Genomic DNA, 22610 nt, shown 5'->3' with positions numbered 1-22610 from the left:
AACGACCCCATGAGGATCCAACTATCATGAAGCTCATTTTGTGGGAGCAGAAACAGGTTCGGCAAGGTGAGCCTTCCTTACCCAAGATCACATAGCTGGCCGGAAGTGGCAGCACTGGGACGCGACCCCAGCACCGAAGTCTCAATCACTGTGTGAGACGATGGTCCCTTGCATAAAAAGTTGGTGCCGAAGTTGGGGGGGGAGGCATCAGGGTTGTGTATTCCCAGCAAATGACCATCCCTCATGGGTGGGGTTATGTCCTCCCAGGGGTCCCGGGGATATTAGAAGCAGGTCCTGGCCCACTTCCCCTCAGAGGGACAAAGCCTCTCTTCTTCACCTGACTCAATATGGAATCCCACTAGTGAAGGGGAGAAAGTGGCCCCAGAAGTTTGGGTGGCTAACTAGCAACCACCATTTCCCTACTACCATTGTCGAAGCTTCTACAGCACATGGGATGCTGGTGTAAAGATTTATTCACTTTTTTCTTTTTTTAAAGATAGTGTGCATGTCTGCCTCATGCAAGGGAGTGGGGGAGGGAGCGGTAGGGGAAGGGGGAGAGGGGAGGGAAGGGGCAGGAATCTCAAGCAGACTCTGCTGAGCACAGAGCCAGGTGCGGGGCTTGATCGCTAGACCCTGGGATCATGACCTGAGCCGAAACCAAGGGTCAGATGCTTAACCGACTGAGCCACCCAGGTGCCCCTTCACTGGATCTTTAATAAATTTTACCAATTATTAATTGCTGGTTGTGTCCCCAGGTTGCATGTTAAGCACTTCTAAGATATTACCTCATTCAATCTTCACAATAGCTCTGTAAGGTAGGTAGTATCATTACTCTCTTATTTCACACAAGGAAAGAAAGCTAATTAAACTTGTCCCAAATCACCAAGCTCCTGAGAAGTGGAGGTGGGATTTGAACCCACACTTTCCTGAGGCCACAACTTGAGTTCTCGACCACTGGTCTCTATGGCAAACTCCAGCAGTGGTGGATACAAAGAGGAAACCTGAGAGGGGTGGCCAGGAAGCACTCAGGCTACCTAGGAATCTGGGAGGCCAAGGGCCCTCCCCGGAGCACAGCCCTCCCCTAGGCCTGTGTATCCTGCTTGTCCTGGTTTCTCTTCCCTGCTGCTGGGTTGCTGGGCATCTCACTGGGAGACACGGCACCATCTTTACTGCAAGGGAGACCTGTCTTATCCTAACGCTGCCATCCTAAGAAGCAGATGATATAAGAGCTGTGGGTAAGGCCAGTCTTCAGCAGCCTGAGGAGACACCCCACATCCGTGATCGCACGCAACAAGGAGTGGCCCACAGCCCCTGACTTCTTCACCTGAGCAACAGGAGCTGCAGAACCTTAGGGTTCAGTCTTTCCAGGCTCAGGACAGGTGCCAAGGGGGTGTGGCAAGAAGGGGGAGAAGGGGGCTTCCAAGAAGCTGGCTCACCTTGAATGAGATTTCATACTGCTCCCCTCCCCAGATCTCCAGGCCTGGATCGTACCCGCCCAGCTCCCAGAACCATTTCCGGTCCACAGCGAACAGTCCACCGGCCATCACGGGAGACCTGCCAGGGAAGAAGAGTGCTGTGTGAAGACCAAACGCTGTGGCTGCGTGCTCTGAGTGCGAGGCAACACTGCCGTTCCCCTGGGGGTGGTGCTGCACGCTGCCCCATGAGCATGGCCCACGTGTCTAGCGGGGAATCCAAGGCCCCTCCAAGGGAGGACCCAGGCTGTCTTCAGTCTTGGCCAGAACTTCCCTTCTTAAATGCTACATTTTAACCAAACCGATCCAAAGCTCCTTTCAACCGTTACTTGTGAGAGGAAATCACAGGAACGCGTGCCTTGCAGCTGCATTGGCAGTGCCTCACTGGTCCTCCCACGGGTTAAATGGTCTGAATCAGGTTCCTCCAAGCCTGTCTGGGCTGTGGAATCTCTTAGAAGACAAAACACAGCTTGCTGGGCCCTACCCCAGACCTATGAAGCAGTTCCTAGGGGACAGAGCCTAGGAATATGTGTTTTCAAACAGGCTCCTTGGCTGATTCTCACTCAGTCAGCCCAGCACTGGACATCTGTTCTGCTGAGAGTGTGCAGAAGAAGATACACTCTCTGTTCTTTCTGTTAAACTGGGATACGATTAACTCCACACATTCACTGTCTCATTACTCTAGTCGCTGAGTGCCAGCTGAGCCATGGATGCTGGGAGAATGTGGAGGTAAATCAGATTTGGCCTGGACTTCAGGGGATACTAGTGTGGGAGGGCAGCCACCTCAGGACAGAAGGATCCAGAAGACAGCGGGGGGGGGGGGGGGGCGGGTAACAAGGGCCTCTGGCAGGTGCAGACAGCACTACAGGAACACGAAAGGAGGGAGTGTCTGCCTCCAGGATTTGAAGGCAAGGAGGGAGGCTGGGGCAAGAGTCAAGAAAGGGTGCTTGGGGGGGAAGTTCGAGGTGGGTTTTGACAAGTGGGAAATGAGGGCAGAGGAAGGAACCCCACAGGGGAAACCCCCAGGAGCAAGTGCACAGAGATGATAAATTGGGGGCACCGTGGGCAACAAGACGTCAGCCTGGCATCATGCCAAGCCCAATGGGGATGCCATGCTGCAGCCTGCCTGTGTCCCCACGGTGCCTCACACAGGGCTGGCACCTGAGAGGGGCCACCCATATTGGTTGAGGGAAGATCTCTCAAATAACATTCCAGCAGCCAACTCCACGCCACCTCCTGGCCTTGGGAACTGCAAGCTCATGGAAATTGGGCTGATTTAAAAAGAACGTAGCTAACCCACAGCCCTCCCAAGCTTCCTGTAGCAGATGAACCTTGACAGCATCGAAGGGACTCCTTTAAAGGAAGATCCCCTTGAATATTCACTGAGGGCTCAAACGCGGCAGGTGCTTGCCTGCACTAATTTTTTAAAAAGATGACCACTCCTTGCGTTGACCTCATGAGATGGGCCTCATCCTTATCGCCTCACTGACACATGTAGAAACCAGAGCACAGACAGGTAACTTGCTCAAGGCTTCACAGCTACTAAGCAGGTTTTGAATCTCTAATCTTTGCCGGAGCTCACACCCCTCAGGGCCACAGAACAATTCCTCCTGTCAGGCATGAGCAATCGAGAGGCAGGTGATGCGTGAACAGGACAGGGGATCAGGGATGGGGAAGGCATCCCTCCAGCTTCCTCTCTCCTTTACCTTTGGTGTGATCTGAGACGAAGTGTTTAACCATTTAACCCTGTGTCTCCTGGTACAGCAGCCACGGCCACATGTGCCACTGAACCTCTGGAATGTGGCTACTCTGAACTGAGATGTGTTGGAAGTGTAAAGATACACCCGGGATTTCCAAGACTTAGTGTGAAAAAAAGAATAGAAAAGGCCTCATTAATAATTTCAGGGGCGCCTGGCTGGCTCAGTTGGTAGGCATGCAACTCTTGACCTTGGGGTTGAAAGTTTGAGCCCCACGCTGGGTGTGAGATGACTTAAAAAAATCTTTAAAAAAATAATTTCAAAGTGTTGGTTACATGTTAAAATGAGACGATTTTAGGTATACTGGGTTACACAGAGTATATTACAAAAATGAATCTTAGCTACTTCTCTTTACCTTTTTTATGTGGCCACTAGGAAATTTACAAGTACTTACGTGGCTCACATTATGTTTCTACTGGACGGTGCTGATGTAACTCTGAGCTGGTCTCCCATCTACACAATGAATGTATAGCTGTGTTTCCTGGCTTGCGTTGCTGTTCTATTTCTGAAAGTACCAGTATTATGAAAAATAAGGTGTCTAGTATCAACTTTCCTCTGTCTTATGAAGGTTGTGGGGTTTGGGTTTTTTGCCTGGAGATGCAAATACCCTGCTTGAAGGGGCAGGGAGTGTTTCTGAGCCCGTGCTTCAAGGGAAATCAAACCCGAGACTCTGCACACGGAAACGAGACTGGGTGGAAGCCAGTGGCAAGAGCCGAGGAGCTGCTGTGGAACCGGGAGGATATTAGCCTTAAGGCATTTTGGATGCTCAAGGCTTGCCTCCAGAGGGAGGCCTCTCCTCCGGCCCAGTCTATTTTCTGCTGTGTTCAGCAATAATAATAACAACAATTCTGAGTGTCTAGCGTCTACCATTCACTTTACCGACATCTCTCCAGCTCTCACAGAGCTCTATTCCTAGCCCCCTTTTCGGATGGAGAAATCTGAAATTCAGAAATGCTACATATTCCGCTCAAGGGCATGCACTGAGTCCGTGGATAAGCTGTGGTTCCAGCGGGGGTCTGCCACCAAAGCCCGTGCCCTTCAAACTTCATTCTACTGCCCTGTGCCTGCAGACTGCCCGCTTGCTGGCACCGTGGAGAGGTGTGCAGAAAATGACCAGGATTTTTCTAGTGGCCTCTCCCTGGGTTTTGTTCAAATACAGTACAGAAAAGATACTCTGGAAAGAATCAGAGGATATAATCGATGGAGGGTCCCTCAGGAAGCATCCAGGCCAGTGGCTCTCAACCGTGGCCACACATTAGCATCCCCTGGGAGCTTTAAGGAACACGGATACCTGAATCCCAGCCCAGACTCTGGTGTAACTGGTCTCGGGGGCGGGGGCGGCCTGGTGGGTTTTGTTTGTTTGTTTTGACGAACTCCCCAGGTAATGCTGATGTGCAGCCAGGTTGAGAGCCACTGCTCTAGGGCGGGCCGGCCCCTTCCATAGCCAGATGAGGCAAGGGAGAGAGGCCCCGGAGGAAACCAGTGGGGCCTCTGCCACCGAGCAGCAGCATGACCTGGACTTACCTTTTCCTCATCCTGCAATGAGAAGATGAATGTGCGAGACCCATCCTTATGCACATTACAAATGTAGGGCCCACAAGTCAGCTTACAGTACTGATTCAAACCAAAAGGGGTTCTGGTTACCCAGAAAAGTCTGTTTTCTGGAGTAGCCCATTCCGACCTCAACTTCTGCTATGTGTCATGTTGGGCAAGTCTCACAATCCCTCTGAGCCACAGGGTCTGCATCAGCAAAGGTGGAGAACCGTACCCACCCCCCAGTGTGCCCTGGTAAGGACTGTGTGTGGTCAAGTCATGTCCCCTGTGACTGCTCTGCCAGCCCAGGTCAGACGTTAGGTACTCCTCTCAGTAGTATTACTCTCTGAGAACTCAGGGCAACTGGGGTTGCCTCGGGCGTGTGGGGGGTGCTGACTGCATGATGTGGTCTTAGGTTCCAATAGTAGTGGTTGGCCGCGTTTAGGACACAGAGGTCAGGAGAAGAACACAAATGTCCGACTTGCTCAAGAGGCATGGAGCTCCACCCATGCTCTCAGCTCACACTGCTCCATCTCCCAGCCACCTTTTATTTCCCCAGACAAGCTCGCTTCTTTCTCCCTCTGAGCCCTCCCTTGGCCCACAGCATTAGGGGCTCCCCTCAGGAACTCTGGTGTTCCCTGTACCCATGAAGATGACCAAGCTGCCAACAGATCCCTTTCTCAGATGGGGAGCGTGAGGTGCAGGGAAGCTGGGGCTCACTGGGGTTAAACTGTGCTTAGGCAGCTGTAGTAGACAGGATAACGGCCCCCCAAAGTAGCCAATGCCTAATTCCTGGAACCTGGGCATATGTCATCTTTGCAAAGGGATTCTGCAAATATAATTAATGAAGGATCTGAGATGGGGAGATTGTCCGAGTGGTCCCAGTGCAACCACAGGGGTCTTCATACGTGAAAGGATGCAGGAAGGTCAGAGTGAGAGAAGGGGATGTGATGATGAAGGACAGATGGGGGAGGGAGAAGGAGCACGAGGGAGAGGGAGTGAAGGGGAGCGGTGGGAGTAGAAGAGGAGGGGAAGGCATGGGGAAAAGAGAGGGAGACTTGGAGATATTATGCTGCTAGCCTTGAAGATGGAGAAAGGAGCCATGAGCCAAAGAACGTGGGCACCCTTGAGAAACTAGTGCAAGCAAATGGATCCCTCCCTAGAGCCTCCAAAGGGGACACAGCCCTGCCAACACAGCGACTTTAGCTCAGTACAACCCCTTTTCAGACGTCTGACCTCCACAAATTGAAGAGAATAAATGTGTTGTTTTAATAAGCCAGTACATTTGTGATAATTTATAATTAGGAAACTAAGACAGCAGGAAGCTGGCTGTACGCAAAGGTCTTTCCAGCAGGGGAGCCAGAGTGGCCCACAGGACAGCACAGGATGGGCACCAGAGAGGCCCTGGTTTTAATTCTGGCCTGGCCACTAACTCACTGTAGAAGTCAGCGCCCCCCCTCATCCTGGGGCCTCAGTCTCCCCATTTGCAAGGGGTTGGCGTCCATTACCTGTAGGGCCCCTGGCTTTCCCCTTCTAGGATGTTATGGGTCCACTCCACACACTCCCAAACTTCTACCGTGGGACAAGCTATTATTTCCCTAATATTTCCCTGATCTTTCCGAGAGGATATAACTGAATGATGGGAAAACCGCCCTGGAGGCAGACAGACCTGCATATGCATCTGGCCTTTACCTGCTTCTGAGTTGTGTGACCTGGAAAAGCTGCCTCACTTCCTGGAGCCTTGGTGTCCCCACTTGGAAAATATGGATAATAATTCTGACTACATGTGGTTGTGGGGGGTTAAAAAGGATCTGCACGTGGTGCTCAGCACTGTGCTTGGCATTTAGCAAGGGGTCAGCACATGGTGGCGGTGCTGGTGCTGCTGATGGTGATTACGACTGTGCACTAGGCTGGAGGGACAGAGCCACTGTGCTCACAACCCCTCCCCACCTCCCCCCCCTGCCACAGGCAGTCTGGCCAACCACAGATGTGGACAAAGAAGACGTGGCCAGCTGGGAGGCCCCTGAGCCGAGGCTCTGTGACAAGCTGGGAGGGGCTGTGCTTCTGCTTGGGGATGTTAGCCCTGGAGGGGGTGATCCTGAGTTGGGTGTGTTGGGGGGGGGTCACTGGGCCGGCCCCTGGGACCAGCCTGGGTAGCTCGTACTTACTCAAATGGGTCGCTGGGGTCAGCTTTCTGCAGTTCTGGAGGAATTGGGATCCGCTTATAGTACATCTCCCAGTCAAAGGCGCCCCGCATGGCATCCCCTGCCTGTGTTTCATACCGAAAGTCATCGTGGTCAATTACGTCAATCATTGGGCACACGATGGTCTTGCGGTTCCGAGCGATGCGGTCTGAAAAAGTCAAGAGATGCCCGTTAGGGAGGCAGGACGGGGCGAACAGCTAAGTGCATGACCCTGTTGTGCAGCTGACTCACATTTTTAACGTGTTCCCTGAGTGAATTCTCTGAACACTTGAGTTTGGGAATCCCAAGAGGAAGGGAGAGCGCAGGTAAGCAAGATGGGCCAGGGCTCCCGTCCCAGCCCTGCTACCTGTGAGCTACATAAATCATGTCTCAGCCCCAGTGTTCTTCGTGAAACTGGGAGAAGAGGCTCTGTGTCCCAGGTTGCTATGAGTATCGGACACTGTGACGGTTGGAGGCTCGGCACAGTTGCCTGTAATGGTCAGCACTGTTGTGGAAAGAGGCTCATTTCCTTCTGGGAAGGCTCCTGTCCTGGCCCTGTCAGGCTACACATTCCAGATCCTAACCTTGACTCGAGGCCCAAAGTAGCCAGGCATCCTGGTACTTGCCCCTGACAGCTCCTCAAAACTTCCTAGCTATAGTTAGTGACCAAATGGCCCTCCCTGCGAGAGAGTTCAGCTCACTTCTTCCAACAGTCACAACTACTGAAGAGGGATAGACTAAACAAACAGAATTTTCTTCTAGGAGAGAAAGCAGCATTTTTGCCTTTTTCTAAGCTGCAAGACACAATCCATAGGTGGGTCATGAAATTGTGTGTGTGTGTGTGTGTGTGTGTGTGTGTGTGTAATGAACCAAAAAAGAGTACTGAATGTCAGGGTGCATTCCAAGTGATAAGAAAAAGTACTTCTTCAGGAAATGTGTTGCAGTCCTACTACACGGGTGTGTGTTTGTGTACTGGATTGAGATGTCCAATGTATAACTGTGGCACAGGGTCAAAACAGTTTGAGAAATGCTGCTTTGGGCAGTGTGTTCTCTGAGCCGCCAGTGCCAAGGCACCCACAGTGTGTTTACAAACACACCAGGGCTGCCCCTGCCCCAGCTGCACCGAATCAGAATCTCTGGGGGTGGAGCTTGCGTCTGCCTGGTGAGCGGGCTCCCTAGGGATGCTTAATGAAGTCGAAGAAACTTCTCCAAGGACAGATCTAGAGAAGCGCTTCCCCCCCCAATTATTCACGGCCACACAGGAGATTTCACTTCTATGGAGGCTCTGGGCCCAGGACACAGAGCTCTGCTGGAGGCGGGCTGATTGTGGGAGGTGGGGGGTCAAGGGGCAGCATCAGATAGAGTGTTCCAGGGTGCTACACTCACTGGGGGACAGAATGCCCAGGTCCAGACCCTGGTGTTGTCACCTACGAGCAGTAGAACTTTGACGAAGGTTATCTGATGCCTCTGGACCTTGGTTTCCCTGCCAACAAAACGGAGGAAGAGAGCACTAGTCTCGTGGGGTCCCCATGAAGACCGAATGGGACAGTGGGGCCAAGATGCGCAGCCCAGCCTCTTGCACAACCGCACGCCGCCGACACTGTCTGTGACCAGGCTTGCTGAAAGAAGCTCAGAAGCTGAGCATCTCCCTCGTTCTCCTGGTGTTTTAGTTTTCTCATTTGTTGTACGTGGATAATAATGCCTGGCCTGTCTGCTTTACCCCATAACCGTCAAATTCAAATGAGGCTGTGTCCTAAAAAGCTAAGGGACTAGCAGATCCATGATGATGATGGTGATGGTGATGGTGGTGGTGGTGGAAATGAGGATCAACAGTGGCTTTCCTCTGGGGGCTGAGTCCTTCTCAGGCTTAGGAATGTCTCCTCGCCACAGAAGGCAGTGAGTTTCGAGACAAAAGCCCTGATGTGCTCTGTCAGCTGCTTGTATGAACAGGGACAGACTTTCACATCTACACCACCCGTTCACATTTCTATCAGAAAAACAGAAAATAAAAAAGAGGGAGCAAGTTTCTTCCATGTATTCTGCAGATTATGAAAATTACCCTCATATATTTCCATAGAAACAGAGTTAAGGGCTATTTAGGCTCCCAGCTCAGCTTCGTGCCCCACCACTTCATTCTCTTTATGAGTCACTGGATGACCCGACAAATGGGTTGGTCCTTCAGCTCCATAAATTCGGTGATTTATGGTGAGGCTTTTTTCTTTCTTTTCCTTTTTCTCTTTCAGTAATGAGAGGCAGATGCAGAGACCTCTTGGCTTCGTTACATAAACAGTTGACCAGAAAATCTGTGTTACATCCTTTTCCTAATCCAGTGGGATCCTGGACCCTTGGGTCAGAAGCATATAATCTAATACTGAGGTTCCATGCTGATCTGTGTCAGAAAACAGATTTGCTGGATTATCCCATTAAACTGTGTGGGTTTTGCTTTCTGTTCTCACCTCTGCTTGGTGGCCTGACCAGTGCTCCTCAAAATGTGGTCCCTGGACCAGAAGCACTGGGACCGCCTGGGAGCTGGTTAGAAATGCAGCTTCTCAGGCCCTACCCCTAGATCTCCTCAGTCAGAAACTCTGGGGTGGGCTCCAGCAGTCTGTGTTTTCATGAGTCTTTCAGATGATTCTGACGCAGGCTCAAGTTGGCCCTAAACTTCAGTCCCCTTTTCTCCCCAGCTTTCTGTTATGGCGAGAATACCCACCCATGTGTGAGGAGTTCCTTTTCTCTCTAGATTGACAACTCTTCTCTGATCTGCCTCCATCCCTGTCCCTCACCTGATTCCCAGTTTCAGTGGACCATTTCCTCGACGTCCACCTGTTAGCACCAGCTCAACGGCTTCAACGAATCTGAGCTCCGCAGAACTCAGACCTGCTTCCTCAGCCAGCTATGAGGCACCTCACCGCCCACAATCCAATCCTGTCACTCTTCTGTCTGCAAGGTTATGGTGAATGGCTGCCAGATCATGCTGCCCTGTCCACAGCCCTTTCCTGATAGCTGTCAGAAACTCTCCAGGGAGGAAAGGAGTTCAGGGAAGGCAGTGTGGTGTTGTGAGTGGACAGACTTTGGGGCCAGATAGATGGTGACTTTGACACTTACGGCCCAAGGGAACAATATTGAGTCACTCAGTATCTCTGAAACTCAATTTCTTCTACTATAAAATGGGGACACTTCTGACCTGGCATGGTTTTGGGAGGACTGGAGATAACACTTACAACTTTCCTGGCTCAGTAGCAGTGCAGTGAATGTTAACTATTCTGAGTTGCTAGGATAATGTCCCTCCACAGTTTGGCTCCTACCAGTAGACAGCCTTGGCTTGCTTTCCAATAAAACTTGAAGTAAACTTGAAAACACAGAAAATCATGTAAGTAGATATTAGTGTGCTGTAGGACTTTGGGCAAGTCACCTCCCCCTCTTGGCTTCCTTCTCTGTAAAATGAAGGACAGGGCTTGAGTGGATTTTCAAGGTTTCTTTGAGCACTTCTGAGTCCCTCGGGGCACCTGATGTTGGCTGGCTGCATCTCAAGCAGTCAAGGGAACCCGTGTGGATGATCCCTGCAGAAGGCTGGGGCCTACCTAGCCTTGGGAGGGTCCCTTACCAAGCAAGGGGGGAAGCCAGTTGACATTGGCTTCACAGTGCGAGTCTAAGAATGTGATGACATCCCCGGTTGCCGCCGAGGCCCCCAGCATCCGCGTCCTTATCAGCCCTTCCCGTTTCTTGGTTCGAAGAATCCTCACACTGGGGAAAAGGGCCATGTAGTCCTCAAGTGGCTTCTTCAGGTGCTCTGTGAGTGGGACAGAAGAGGACAGATGGACAGAAGGGTAAGAACAGCTGCTTAGTAACCATTCCTGTCACCCCTCCCTTACGTGTGCACTGTATAGTTTAGACACAGCTTTCCCGTAGGATGTCTCATTGGACCTTTCATGTAGGATCACCACCTGCATGCCCTAAATGGGAAAACTGCAGCTCAAAGTCGTCCAGAGACAGTGCCAGGCCTGGAACACACAGAGGTCATCTGTATTAGAGTGCGGGCAGCTGCGGTTAATGCTTGGCTGAGATCTATTCCCTCTTTTTCCGGAAACAATACTCTGAATTTGCTTTGTGAAACTGCCCCTCCCCCTCCTCAGTCCCTCACACTTAAGGGGAAGCTCACCCCACCCCCAGGAGCCCAGTGGCAGGAGCCCGTGGCATAGGTTCAACCAATCAGAGCACTCCATTTCCTTGCCTACAGTGATTGGTTCATGGATGGCCATGTGACTTGAGTAGCTTCAAATAATGACTCCTGGGATTTTTTTTTTTTTTTTTTAGAACTATTTAAAAACGAGGCCCTTTCATTTTACTAGAGTTGGTAAGTTGGTTGTCCATCAGTCTGGAGGTGCTGGTGACAACTTTGGCAAATGAGGTGATCAGAGGTGGGAAGGGGTTCCTGCCAGGACTGAAGTGACGTGTGGAAAGAGTTGAGATGGAAATGATCCTGATGGCATTTTCATTCCCCAGATCCCCCTGTGCCCGAGGCAGACTCCTAGATGTTCTCACTACACATGAAACAAATTAGTCTTTCTGCTTATTCTAATGTGGGCTGGATTTCTGCCCTGTGTCTGGTAAAGTTGTTCTGAATAAATCTCACAGATAGTCTCTTTTTACTAGAAGTCCCAACCTTAACCCTGGTGTCTCTCTCTCTCTCTCTTTTTTTTTTTTTTAAGATTTTATTTATTTATTTGACAGGGAGAGACAGCCAGCAAGAGAGGGAACACAAGCAGGGGGAGTGTGAGAGGAAGAAGCAGGCTCCCAGCAGAGGAGCCTGACGTGGGGCTCGATCCCAAGACTCTGGGATCACACCCTGAGACGAAGGCAGATGCTTAACGACTGCGCCACCCAGGCGCCCCGACCCTGGTGTCTCTTGATTTTAATCAGGGTTACAGCCCCTTATGAAAACTCTAGTGTGGAAAAAAAAAACCCACTAGAATGGCTACAAACCCCCCTCAAGTTTATATCACGCTAGATGATGAAATACTGAATGCTTTTACCCTATGATAAGGATAAAGACTGCACACTCTCACACCACTTCCACTCAACACTACTGGAATTTCTGGCCAGTGCAACTGGCAAGACAAAGAAATGAAAGGCATAAAGATTGGGAAGAAAAAGGAAACAATATCTTTAATTGTAGATGACAGGGCTGTTTACACAGAAAAATCCTAGGAAATCTACAAAGAAACTAGAACTAATAGGTATACTGAGCAAGATATCAGGATACAGGTCAACTCTTACAAATTGTATTCCTATATACCGGTGGATAAAAAAGCAAATGGAAAATGCAATTAAAAATGGTAAAAATACCATTTGCAATTCAGTAAGAGAAGTAAAAACTGTATACTTTAAAAACTGTTCTAAAACATGGTTGAAAGATATTAAAGACTAAAATAAATAGAAAGATAGTCCATGGTCATGGATTGGATGATTTAATATTGTTAAGATGGCAAAACCGCTTATATTGATCTAAATGATCTAAAGATTCAATGAGCTCAAAATCACAGCTGAACTCTTTGCAAAAATTGATAACTGACAAGCTATATCCTAAAATTTATGGAAGAGATCAAGGGATTTAGGATGGCCAGAACAATCTTTTGATTACTTATACATGAACGTTTATAGCAACACTATTCACAACAGCCAACTGGTGGAAAGAACCCAAGCTTCCGTCACCTCGTGACTGGATAAATGACTATGATATCTATCCATACAGTGGACTATTACTCAACCATAAAAAGGAATAAGGAACTGATACAGGGTACAATGCAGATGAACCTCAAAACATTACACCGAGTAACAGATGCCAGACACAAAAGGGCACATATTATATCATTCCACTTGTATGAAATTCCAGAATAGGTAAATCCATAGAGACAGCAAGCAGATTAGTGATTACCAGAGACTGGGGTAGAGGGAGAAATAGGGAGTGACTACTTAATGGGTATGGGGTTTCCTTTTTTTTTTTAAGATTTTATTTATTTAACAGAGAGAGAGACAGCCAGCGAGAGAGGGAACACAAGCAGGGGGAGTGGGAGAGGAAGAAGCAGGCTCCCAGCAGAGGAGCCCGATGTGGGGCTCGATCCCAGAACGCTGGGATCATGCCCTGAGCCGAAGGCAGACGCTCAACGACTGAGCCACCCAGGCGCCCCTGGGGTTTCCTTTTGATCAAACATATTAGAACGAAGTGATGGTTGCACAACACTGTGAATGTACTAAATGCCAATGGATTGTATCCTTTAACATGGTTAATTTGATGTTACGTGGATTTTACCTCAATTAAAAAAATGGGTAAAATATCTGAATAGGCACTTCTCCAAAGATGATATACAAACAGCCAATAATCACATGAAAAGAAGTTCAACATCCTTAGTCATCAGGAAAATGAAAATCAAAACCACAATGAGATACTACTTCACCTCCACTAGGATGGCTGTAATGAAAAAGTCAGATAATAAGTGTTGCCAAGGATGCTGAGAATAAGAGTCTTTATATACTGTTGGTGGGAATGCAAAATCGTGCAGCCACTTTGGAAAACAGTCTGGAGTTCCTCAAGCAGTTAAGCACAGTTACCGTATTACCCAGCAATTCCACTCCTAGGTATATACCCAAGAGAAATGAAAACACATGCCCACCCAAAAACTTGTATACTGATGTTCAGAGCAGCAATATTCAGAACAGCCCCAAAGTGAAAACCACCCAAACATCCACCACTGATGGACAAACAAACATAGTCTATCCACACAATCGACTACTATTCAGCAATAAACAAGGAAAGAGCTATTGCAACAATATAGATGAACCTTTAAAAATAGTATTCTGGGTTAAAGCAGTCAGACACATAAGTCTAGATATTATGACTCTATTTACATGGAATTTCTAGAAATGCAAAAGTATAGGGACAGAAGGAAAGTCAGCAGTTGTCTGGGGCTGGGTTGGGAGTGGGGACTGACTGCAAAGAGACACAAGGGAACTTTCTGAAGTGATGGAAATATTTAAAACTGGATTATGTGATAGTTTCACAACTGTATAAGTTCACCTAAAAATACCCTGAACTGCAGACTTAAAATGGGTGATTTTTGTATTATGTAAATTGTATCTGGATAAGGCTGTTAAATTTTTAAAAATTTGTATTTCTATGTACTGGCAAAGAACAATTGGGAAGTACAATAAAAATACCCTTTATAAAATAGTTTCATATAGTTAAAGACCCAAATAAATGGAGAGATAAATCATATGTGTACAGATTGGAAGACTCCATATTGCTGAAGAGTCAATTCTCTTCAAATTTATCTATAGATTTAATGCAATCCCAATAAAATCACCCTAGGTTTTGAAACTGACAACTAGCAAAGAATCTAGAATAGAGAAAACAATCTTGAAAAAGAATAAAGTTGAAGGACTCACACTGATTTCAAACTTATTATAAAGTCAAAATAATCAGAACAGTGTAGTACTGGCAAGGAATAAACGAAAGTGTCACTAGAACAGAACAGAGAGGCCAGAACTGTACCTACTACAGTACTACATATATGTCATGGACTGATTTTTGACAAGGGCACCAAAGCAAATTCAATGAGAATATAAAAGAATTTTCAAAAATGTGAAACTAAACAAATGAGCAAAGGAAAAAAAAAAAAGAGAAAGACAAACCAAGAAACAGACTTAATTATAGAGAACACACTGCTGGTTACCAGAGGGGAAGTGGGTAGGGGGATGGGTGAAATAGGTGAAGGGGATTAAGAGTCCACTTACAATGAGCACTGAGTCATGTACAGAATTGCTGAATCACTATATTGTATACCTGGTACTAATATAACATTGTATGTTAACTATACTGGAATGGAAATGAAAAACTTAAAAAAATGTGCCAGCGTAACTGGATAAACCCATGAAAACAGATGAACGTCAACCCCTACCTCATACCATACAGAAAAAATAATTTTAGATGGGTAGCAGATTTAAACATAAAGGCTGAAACTATAAGGCTTCTTGAAGAAAACATAGGAGAATATCATTGTGAACTTGGGATAGGAAAAGATTTCTTAGGACATAAAAAGCACTAATCCATAAAAGAAAAAAACTGATAAAAACTGGACTTGATTAAGAACTTGCTCACAAAAGACATCAGCAACAAAATGACAAGGCAGGCAACCGTCTGGGAGAAAACATTCACAATACATGTCTCTGACAAAGGATTTGTATCCAGAATATGTAATGAATTCTGACAAAGTCAATCATAAAAAGATGACCATATAAAACTGGGTGAAAAACTTCGAAGCATTTTCACAAAAATATATTTCACAAAAGAACTGATCTACAAATGGCAAGTAGTGTATGAAAAGGCGTGACACAAATTAAAAGCCTGAGATGCCATTCACTATACATTCCCCAGAAAGACAAAAAGGAAAAACAGGAACAATATCAAGTACTGAGGAAGAGGTGAGCAATTGGAATTCACTCCTTGCTGCGAGAAATAGAAAATGTACAACCACTCTGAAGAGCTGTTTGCTTCTTATAAAGGTAAAAGGGCAACTCTCCTATATCCACCAATTCTACTCGTAGTTATTTACCCAAGAGAAACAAAAACATACACCCACAAAAAAAACAAAAACAAAAACAAAAACCAAGAGTGTTTCACAGTAGTTTTATTCATAGTAGTACCAACTAGAAACAATCCAAATGTCACCAACCGGTGAAGGGATAAACAAATCGTGGTAGAGTCATTCAGCAGATTCGCTACTCAGCAATAAAGGAGCAAGCTTTTGATATATCCAACCACATGGATGAATTTCAGAATAATTATGTCGAAGCAAAGAAGGCAGACACAAAAAATACCTTAGTATAGGATTCATTTCAAGTTCAGCAACAGCCAAAATAAACTTGGAGGATGGAATTAAGAACAGTGTTTGCCCCTGGGGTGTGGGGACTGGCTAGAAGGAGCATGAAGGAAATTTCTGGGATGAGGCAATTTCTGTATCTTGACTGGGGTGTTGGCTTCCCAGGTGTATACACCTGTTAAATCTTGTGGAATTGTATACTTGACATAGCTGTGCATTTTTTCACTGTTTGCAATTTTTATCTCAATTAAAAAAAATACTGGTCTATCAAACTCAATACCCAAAAAACAAATAATCCGGTTAAGAAATGGGCTGAAGACACGAATAGACATTTTTCCAAAGAGGACATCCAGAGGGCCAACAGACGCATGAAAAGATGCTCACCATCACTCATCATCAGGGAAATATAAATCAAAACCACAATGAGATACCACCTCACACCTGTCAGAATGGCTAAAATTAACAACACAAGAAACAAGAGGCGTTGGCAAGGATGAGAAGAAAGGGGAACCCTCTTGCACTGCTGGTGGGAATGCAAATTGGTGCAGTCACTCTGGAAAATAGTATGGAGTTCCTCAAAAAGTTAAAAATAGAGCTACCCTATAATCCAGCAATTGTACTAGTAGGTATTTATCCAAAGGGTACAAAAATACAGACTTGAAAGTGTACGTGCACCCTGATGTTTATAGCGGCATTATCAATAACAGCCAAACTGTGGGGAGAGCCCAAATGTTCACTGACTGATGAATGGATAAAGAAGATGTGGTATATATACACAACGGAACGTTACTCAGCCATCAAAATGAAGGAGGTGTTGCCATTTGCAACAACGTGGGTGGAGCTAGAGAGTATTATGCTAAGCGAAATAAGTCAGTCAGGGAAAGAAAAATACCATATGATTTCACTCACGTGTGGAATTTAAGAAACAAAACAGATGAACATATGGGAGGGGGAAACGAAGGGCGAGGGAAACAAACCATAACACTTAAAGACAGAACAAACCGAGGGTTGTTGGATAAGGTGGGTGGGTGATGGGTATTTAGGAGGCACTTTTTATGATGAGCTCTGGGTGTTGTACATAAGTGATGAATCACTGAATTCTACTCCTGAAATCAATATTGCACTACGTGTTGACTAATTAGAATTTAAATAAAAACCTAAAGAAAAAAAATACTGGTCAAAACACATACTCATTCTCTCTCCGTCTCAGCTGGGAAAGTTGGAGCTGCCTGGGAATCAGGAGAACTGGGCTGTGCTCCCACTGTCTGGCACGGTGGGCCCATCCTTGATTGCCTCTGCGCCTGAATCAGGGTTTGGACTAGAAGGTCTTCCAGGGCCCGGGATCCAGACCTCACAGAAGCCCAGTTAGCATGTGACCAGAGCTACTGGGTGATCACCTTCCCTAACCCAGGCCCCAAATCCTGCTCTGAATTCACTCGGTCTGGGGTCAGAGCTGGAAGGGCCCTCCTAAGTCACGGGGTGCATCCGAATCACCTGGTGGGCTGGCTGTAAATACAGCTGTGCTGGGCATCATACCAGCGGACTGTGACTTGCTAAGCCTGGGGCAACACCGAGCACCTTTAGTGTCACTTGACCCATAAGTGATTCTGATGCACAGCCAGGCCTGGAAACCACTGGAGTAGTTTGGTCTTCATTCATTCATTCATTCATTCATTCATTCATTCATTCATTCGAGGGAGAGAAAGAGAGCACGAGCAGGGGTAGGGACAGAGGGAGAGAGAGAAGCAGGCTTTCTGCTGAGCAGGGAGCCCGACTAGGGCTCGACCCCAGGACCCTGAGTTCATGACCTGAGCTGAAGGCAGACACTTAACTGACTGAGCCACCCAGGTGCCCCATGGTCTCTATTTTATAGACAGAAAGCTGAGGTCCAGAGACGGGAAGGATCCCCCTCTGGCATATACTTAACAGCGGGGCTGGTTTCAAACCAGGGTTCCCTGGATGCCAGAACCCAATAACCCTTTTATTCTTCTCACTCCGTATAGAAGTGAATCACTTTCACTGTTATGTAAGGAAGATTATAATTTGCAAAGGAGTTTCACACATTTGATCCCCCTGCTTCATAAAATCATTCTCTGCATTGTGCTTCTCTCCCCTTGACAGGGTGAGAAAACGGATGCTCAGAGAAACTAAGAAACTCGCCTGAGGTTGTACAGCCACTAAATCACTGGTTTTTCTATAGGAACATGATGCTTTCCCCGTTTTTCTGTTTCCCCAAGCTCTCACAATCATATATTATGATCTTTGCCAGTTCCACTACCCCACTACAATTTACTTAGTTTTAAAATCAACTCCCCTTTTTAAATTAAACATTTTTATTGAATTAAATTTATTTTAAAGGGAAACAAGCACCATAAAGGGAAAATTGGTACCATTTGTGATAAAGTGCTAATAAATAAAAAATCCAAATAAAAATAAAACAGTGTGACTCGATTTTAGCCAGATCCTCCTGCCTCCGCACAACTAGGAGCTTATGGTCTGCTCTCTCTCGGTCAAGAGAGATACGGGCAACCAACCGAGACTCTCCATCCGAGGTAATCAGAAGAAATGGATGAGAGCTGGAAAGAGAAAATGTTCTCGCCACATGATTCAACATGGCCTAATGCAAAGTCTCTGAACCAACTGAGATCATCTCAGGTGCCACTTAAAACCACTTTTTCACTGGAACACTCAGGACACTGCTCTGGTCCCTTGATGTAAGTCTCCAGAAACTTCCACGACCTGAAGTATGCTTTGTGTTGTATCGCCTGGCGTCTTGCAGGTCGGAGCAATTAAAAGATATAAAGAGAAAAATTATCTGCACATATACAAGCGTGCTGGAAGGCTGAAAAATACTCCAGGTCGCCTTCTTGCTTGCTTGCCAAGATTAATACGGCGCCTCCTGCCCTTTCCCACTTCGCTTTGGAACAGTGACTCTGTAGAAAGCAGAAATCAATTTGCCCTAATTGAGGGACTAAATCTTTCCAAAAGAGACTTTCTTGGGCAGTGAAACAAGATAGCAAGAGGCATGATCACGCTCCAGATATGCTGCTGTTCGGGCAGGAACACTATCTTTAAAAAAAAAAGAAAAAAAAAATCCATAGTCATTGTCTGTGACCAGCGCTGCTTCTTGGCTGGGTTCAACTGGTAGGTCATTAAAACGAGGATGAGATAATCTCCTTCACCCACACACCACTACTCCCATCAGAGGGTGAAATATCACCCTGTCCGGCTCTAATCATCGAGGGCCCGGCTTGGGCAGAGCCCCATCGCTAAATCACCCCGAACGCAGATGGCCGCAGTCATTACAGATCGACCAATTAGGGCCTTTTGACAGCTTGTGGTGAAATCGGAGCAATTATTTAGGGGCAATTATACTCCTCCTGTCCTTATCAGAAAATGCATTTACACAAAATCAGGCCTGTTGCCTTATTTTACTGCACTGTCTTCTTGGATGAGCACATTCCCTAAAGTAACAGAATTTTAGAGCTGGAAGGGATTTTGGATGAAGATGATGACGGTTATGATGATGACAATTACAGGGAACGATTACTGAGCCCTTGCTCACACACGCAGCTCCCTGTCTCATCTACATCATCTCTGATGCCTACAACACCACCACAGAAAGCCCCATTTTAGAGAAGGCAGCATGAGGCTCAGCGTGGGAGATGTAACCTGTCCGAAGAATACAGCTGATAAATGATGAAGCCGAGTTCTAAAACCCAGCCCCGCCTGACCATGAAAGAGTAGGCCCTTCCTACTGCACCAAACCTCACCTCTGCCTCATGGCAGTCAGGCCCTTCATTCCACCCAGAGGGCATTGGGGAGGGCCAGAGAAGTTAAATGTCTTCTTGCCCAGAATCCTATAGGGATACGGCATTTTCCACCCTGGGATTTCTCCCGGCTTCATAAGCACTAGGACAGGGATGGAAAACAGGCATCACTGAAGTGCCTAAGCTAATGGTTGTAATGGATACCTAAAGCTGTGTTAAGAAAGGCTCTGAGGTTATATCCTGGCTCAGCATAAAAGTGCCAGGACTGAGAAGAGACGTCTGCCCTGAGGCACATCCTCATCATTCCTCTTCCAGGAGCTGCTTGGATTGAAAAGCAATACAGAATTGCTTGTGCTCTCATTACCCTTATTTAATGATGAGTCCGGGCCATCCACCGAGGAGTGAGGTTGATTCCGAAGGTGAGCCGCACAGGGTAGGGCTTTAGGCAGATGTCAGGAGAGCCGTTGAGAGTGCTCACAGGTGCATTCTGTGTGTCCTCTCTACACATCCTCGGCAACTGTTCTGCCCCCCGCTACCGGCCTGCCAGCACCTGCCTCTGCTGGGGACTCTCTGCGTCCACGGGTGGACCTCAGTCAAGGGCTGTGGTGTGGGCTTCCTCGGCCCTTGGAGGGGATAACCCCGAGCACGTGCTCTGGGCTGGCCCCCAGGGCTACCGTGGGAATCGTGCGCAGTGGTGCCACCACAGGCCTTCCGTTCCATTCTCACCTCCTCACTGTCTTGCTGGTATGTCTCGAAATCTCCCAAATTAACTACTTGCACTCAAATCCTGTGTCAGTTTGCAGGAAACCCCAACTGAGACAAAACCAAGTAGCAGGTATGTTTTAGAGCAACCGCAGGGTCAGCGTATGGTTCTGTGAAGCTGCCGGTGAGGACTTCCGCTCAGTCACACCTTGTTCCGTGGCGCCCGGTTTCTGTCAATAGCAGTTACTGTGTGTTCAGTACTCAGCCGTACCAAGCACATTCACTCGTCTAATCTCCACACACACTCCCAGAGGTGGTCTGTGGTTAGTGTCCCTGTTTTACCGATGAGGAAACTGGGACCCAGAGAAGTTAAGTAACTTTCCCCAGGTCCACACAGTAAGTCTTGCATTTCAATCCAGCAGCCCGGCTCCAGAGCCTGTTGTCATCTTTGTTACACTTTTTAAAAAAAAGTAAGTATCATTTCAAACATATTAACAAAGTAGAATAGAATAAAGCCCCCTCTGCCATCAAGCCATCACTCAGCTTCAGGAATTACCAGTGTCCAGATACTGTTTCATCGCTGCCCCCGCCACTGGATGGTACTGGAGGCTGTGCTCTTACCATTCATGCCTCTGGAGGAGAAAAGCCTGGGGAATTAACGTGGGAGGATATGACGGCTCCCACGGCAAGAGCACCAGCCCTTTCTCAAGAACACTCCCCGGGAGTTACCTCAAGGTCGGGCACACGGTATCTTCTCAGGAAATACTTGTTAATTACCTTGTGGGACTCCCCCTAAAGCCCCTCCAAGGACGGTGGGACAGGTATCAACTCTGACATCACTAGAGAGGAAACAGGCCCAGAGAAGACAAAGTCTCGCCCCAAGTCTTTCAGCCGGTGGGGTCTGAGTGAGGACCAGACCTCAGGGCCTGTGCTTCCCTGGGTCCTCCCCACGCTGTGCATGTGTGCACGTGTGTGCACCTCCCCTCACCCACACTCAGGCTTCTCAGGGGCCTGCAGCTTCTCCTTCCTATCTGGTCTCCAGGGCAGTAGGACCGTGAGGATGGTTCTAGCTGGCTGGCTGAGGCACAGGGAGGAACTGCAGAAGAGGAGCTGCTCTGGGTTGACTTGTGTCCCCCCAAAAAGATAAGTTCAAGTCCTAGCCCCTAGTACCTGTGAATGTGACCTTCCTTGGAATTTGGGTCTTTGCAGATGTCATCAAGAAAAGGTCATACTGGTTAAGGGTGGGCCTGAAAGCAATGACTGGTATCCTTTATAAGAGGAGGGAACTCTGGACACATGAGGAGAAGGCCATGGAACCACGGAGGCAGAAAAAAGCCCAGATGTGCCAAGGACTGTCAGCAACACCAGAAGCCTGGAGGAGGCAAGGAAGGATCCTTCTGTAGAGCCTTCTGAGGGAGCATGGCCCCGCTGACACCTTGATTTCAGACTTCCAGCCTCCAGAACTGTGAGAGAACAAAGTTCTGTTGTTTTAACCCCCCAGGGTGTGGTGCCTTGTTAAGGCAGCCCTAGGTCACTCAGACAGAAGGGTGAGGTTTTCACCCTGGCATCGTAAGAGTCGGTGACACAGAAAGAATATAGTCCCAGTCCAGCCACTACTATTCCTTGTCTGGAGCACTGTGATCTCTGGGCAGGTATGGTGGCCGTGATTGCTGTCCCTGCTCCACTGTCCCTCTTTAGGCTGCATGCAGTTTAGGTGATCTCTAAAAAGAGCAGTAAATTGCACCTTGTCACTCTTCCACTGCCTTGCTTAAGCCCTTCAGTGGCTTCCCATGGCTCTCGGATGAAAGTCCAAAATCCTTACCAGGGCTGACAAGGCTGTGTGTGTTGGTCCCCTCCCTTCCTTGCTGCCCCCCAGCTTGCCTTCTTCCTTCAGGCATCCAAAGGCCCCACGATGACCCCTTCTGCTTCCGGTTGTCTGTCCATGCTGGTCCTTTGGCCTAGGTTGCCAAGAACCCAAGCCCTTGCTCACTCTTGCCAGCAAACTCCTGTTCCTCCTTCAGCTTTGACTCAAGACTTCGACTCCTCACTAACGCCTTCCTGATGACCTCCTGGACCACAGCAGGTCCCTAGGGCAGATCATCACAGAGCCCTGGAACATGTCCTTTGTGTCCCTCAGCTCAGGTCATCATCTATCGTCCTGCATTCGTGGCATTACTTCCTCTGTCTCCCTCCCACTTTGAGCTCCCGGAGGGCGAGCCCTGTGAACACTCTGCCCGCCACGTGCCTCACGCAGAGCCAGAGGCATCTGCCAATCCCTGCTGATCCCACACGCCTGCCTCCTCCACCCTTTCATCCG

General features: G+C 47.8%; 1 protein-coding gene across 2 annotated transcripts in view; it reads right to left on the bottom strand.

Moving 5' to 3' along the window:
• GALNT10 (polypeptide N-acetylgalactosaminyltransferase 10) overlaps positions 1 to 22610 on the bottom strand; it is a 212482-nt gene that overhangs the window by 31236 nt on the left and 158636 nt on the right. For both annotated transcript variants that reach the window (XM_026510837.4, XM_057312279.1), the window contains 3 exons: positions 10550 to 10735; positions 6931 to 7114; positions 1437 to 1554 (listed from right to left, as the gene is read on the bottom strand). In XM_026510837.4, coding sequence (XP_026366622.2) covers positions 1437 to 1554; positions 6931 to 7114; positions 10550 to 10735 — 488 coding nt within the window. The remainder of the gene's footprint in view (positions 1 to 1436; positions 1555 to 6930; positions 7115 to 10549; positions 10736 to 22610) is intronic.

The sequence above is a fragment of the Ursus arctos genome, unplaced genomic scaffold (assembly GCF_023065955.2).
Source record: "Ursus arctos isolate Adak ecotype North America unplaced genomic scaffold, UrsArc2.0 scaffold_15, whole genome shotgun sequence".
NCBI lineage: Eukaryota > Metazoa > Chordata > Mammalia > Carnivora > Ursidae > Ursus > Ursus arctos.
This window is presented reverse-complemented; position numbering and strand designations above follow the sequence as displayed.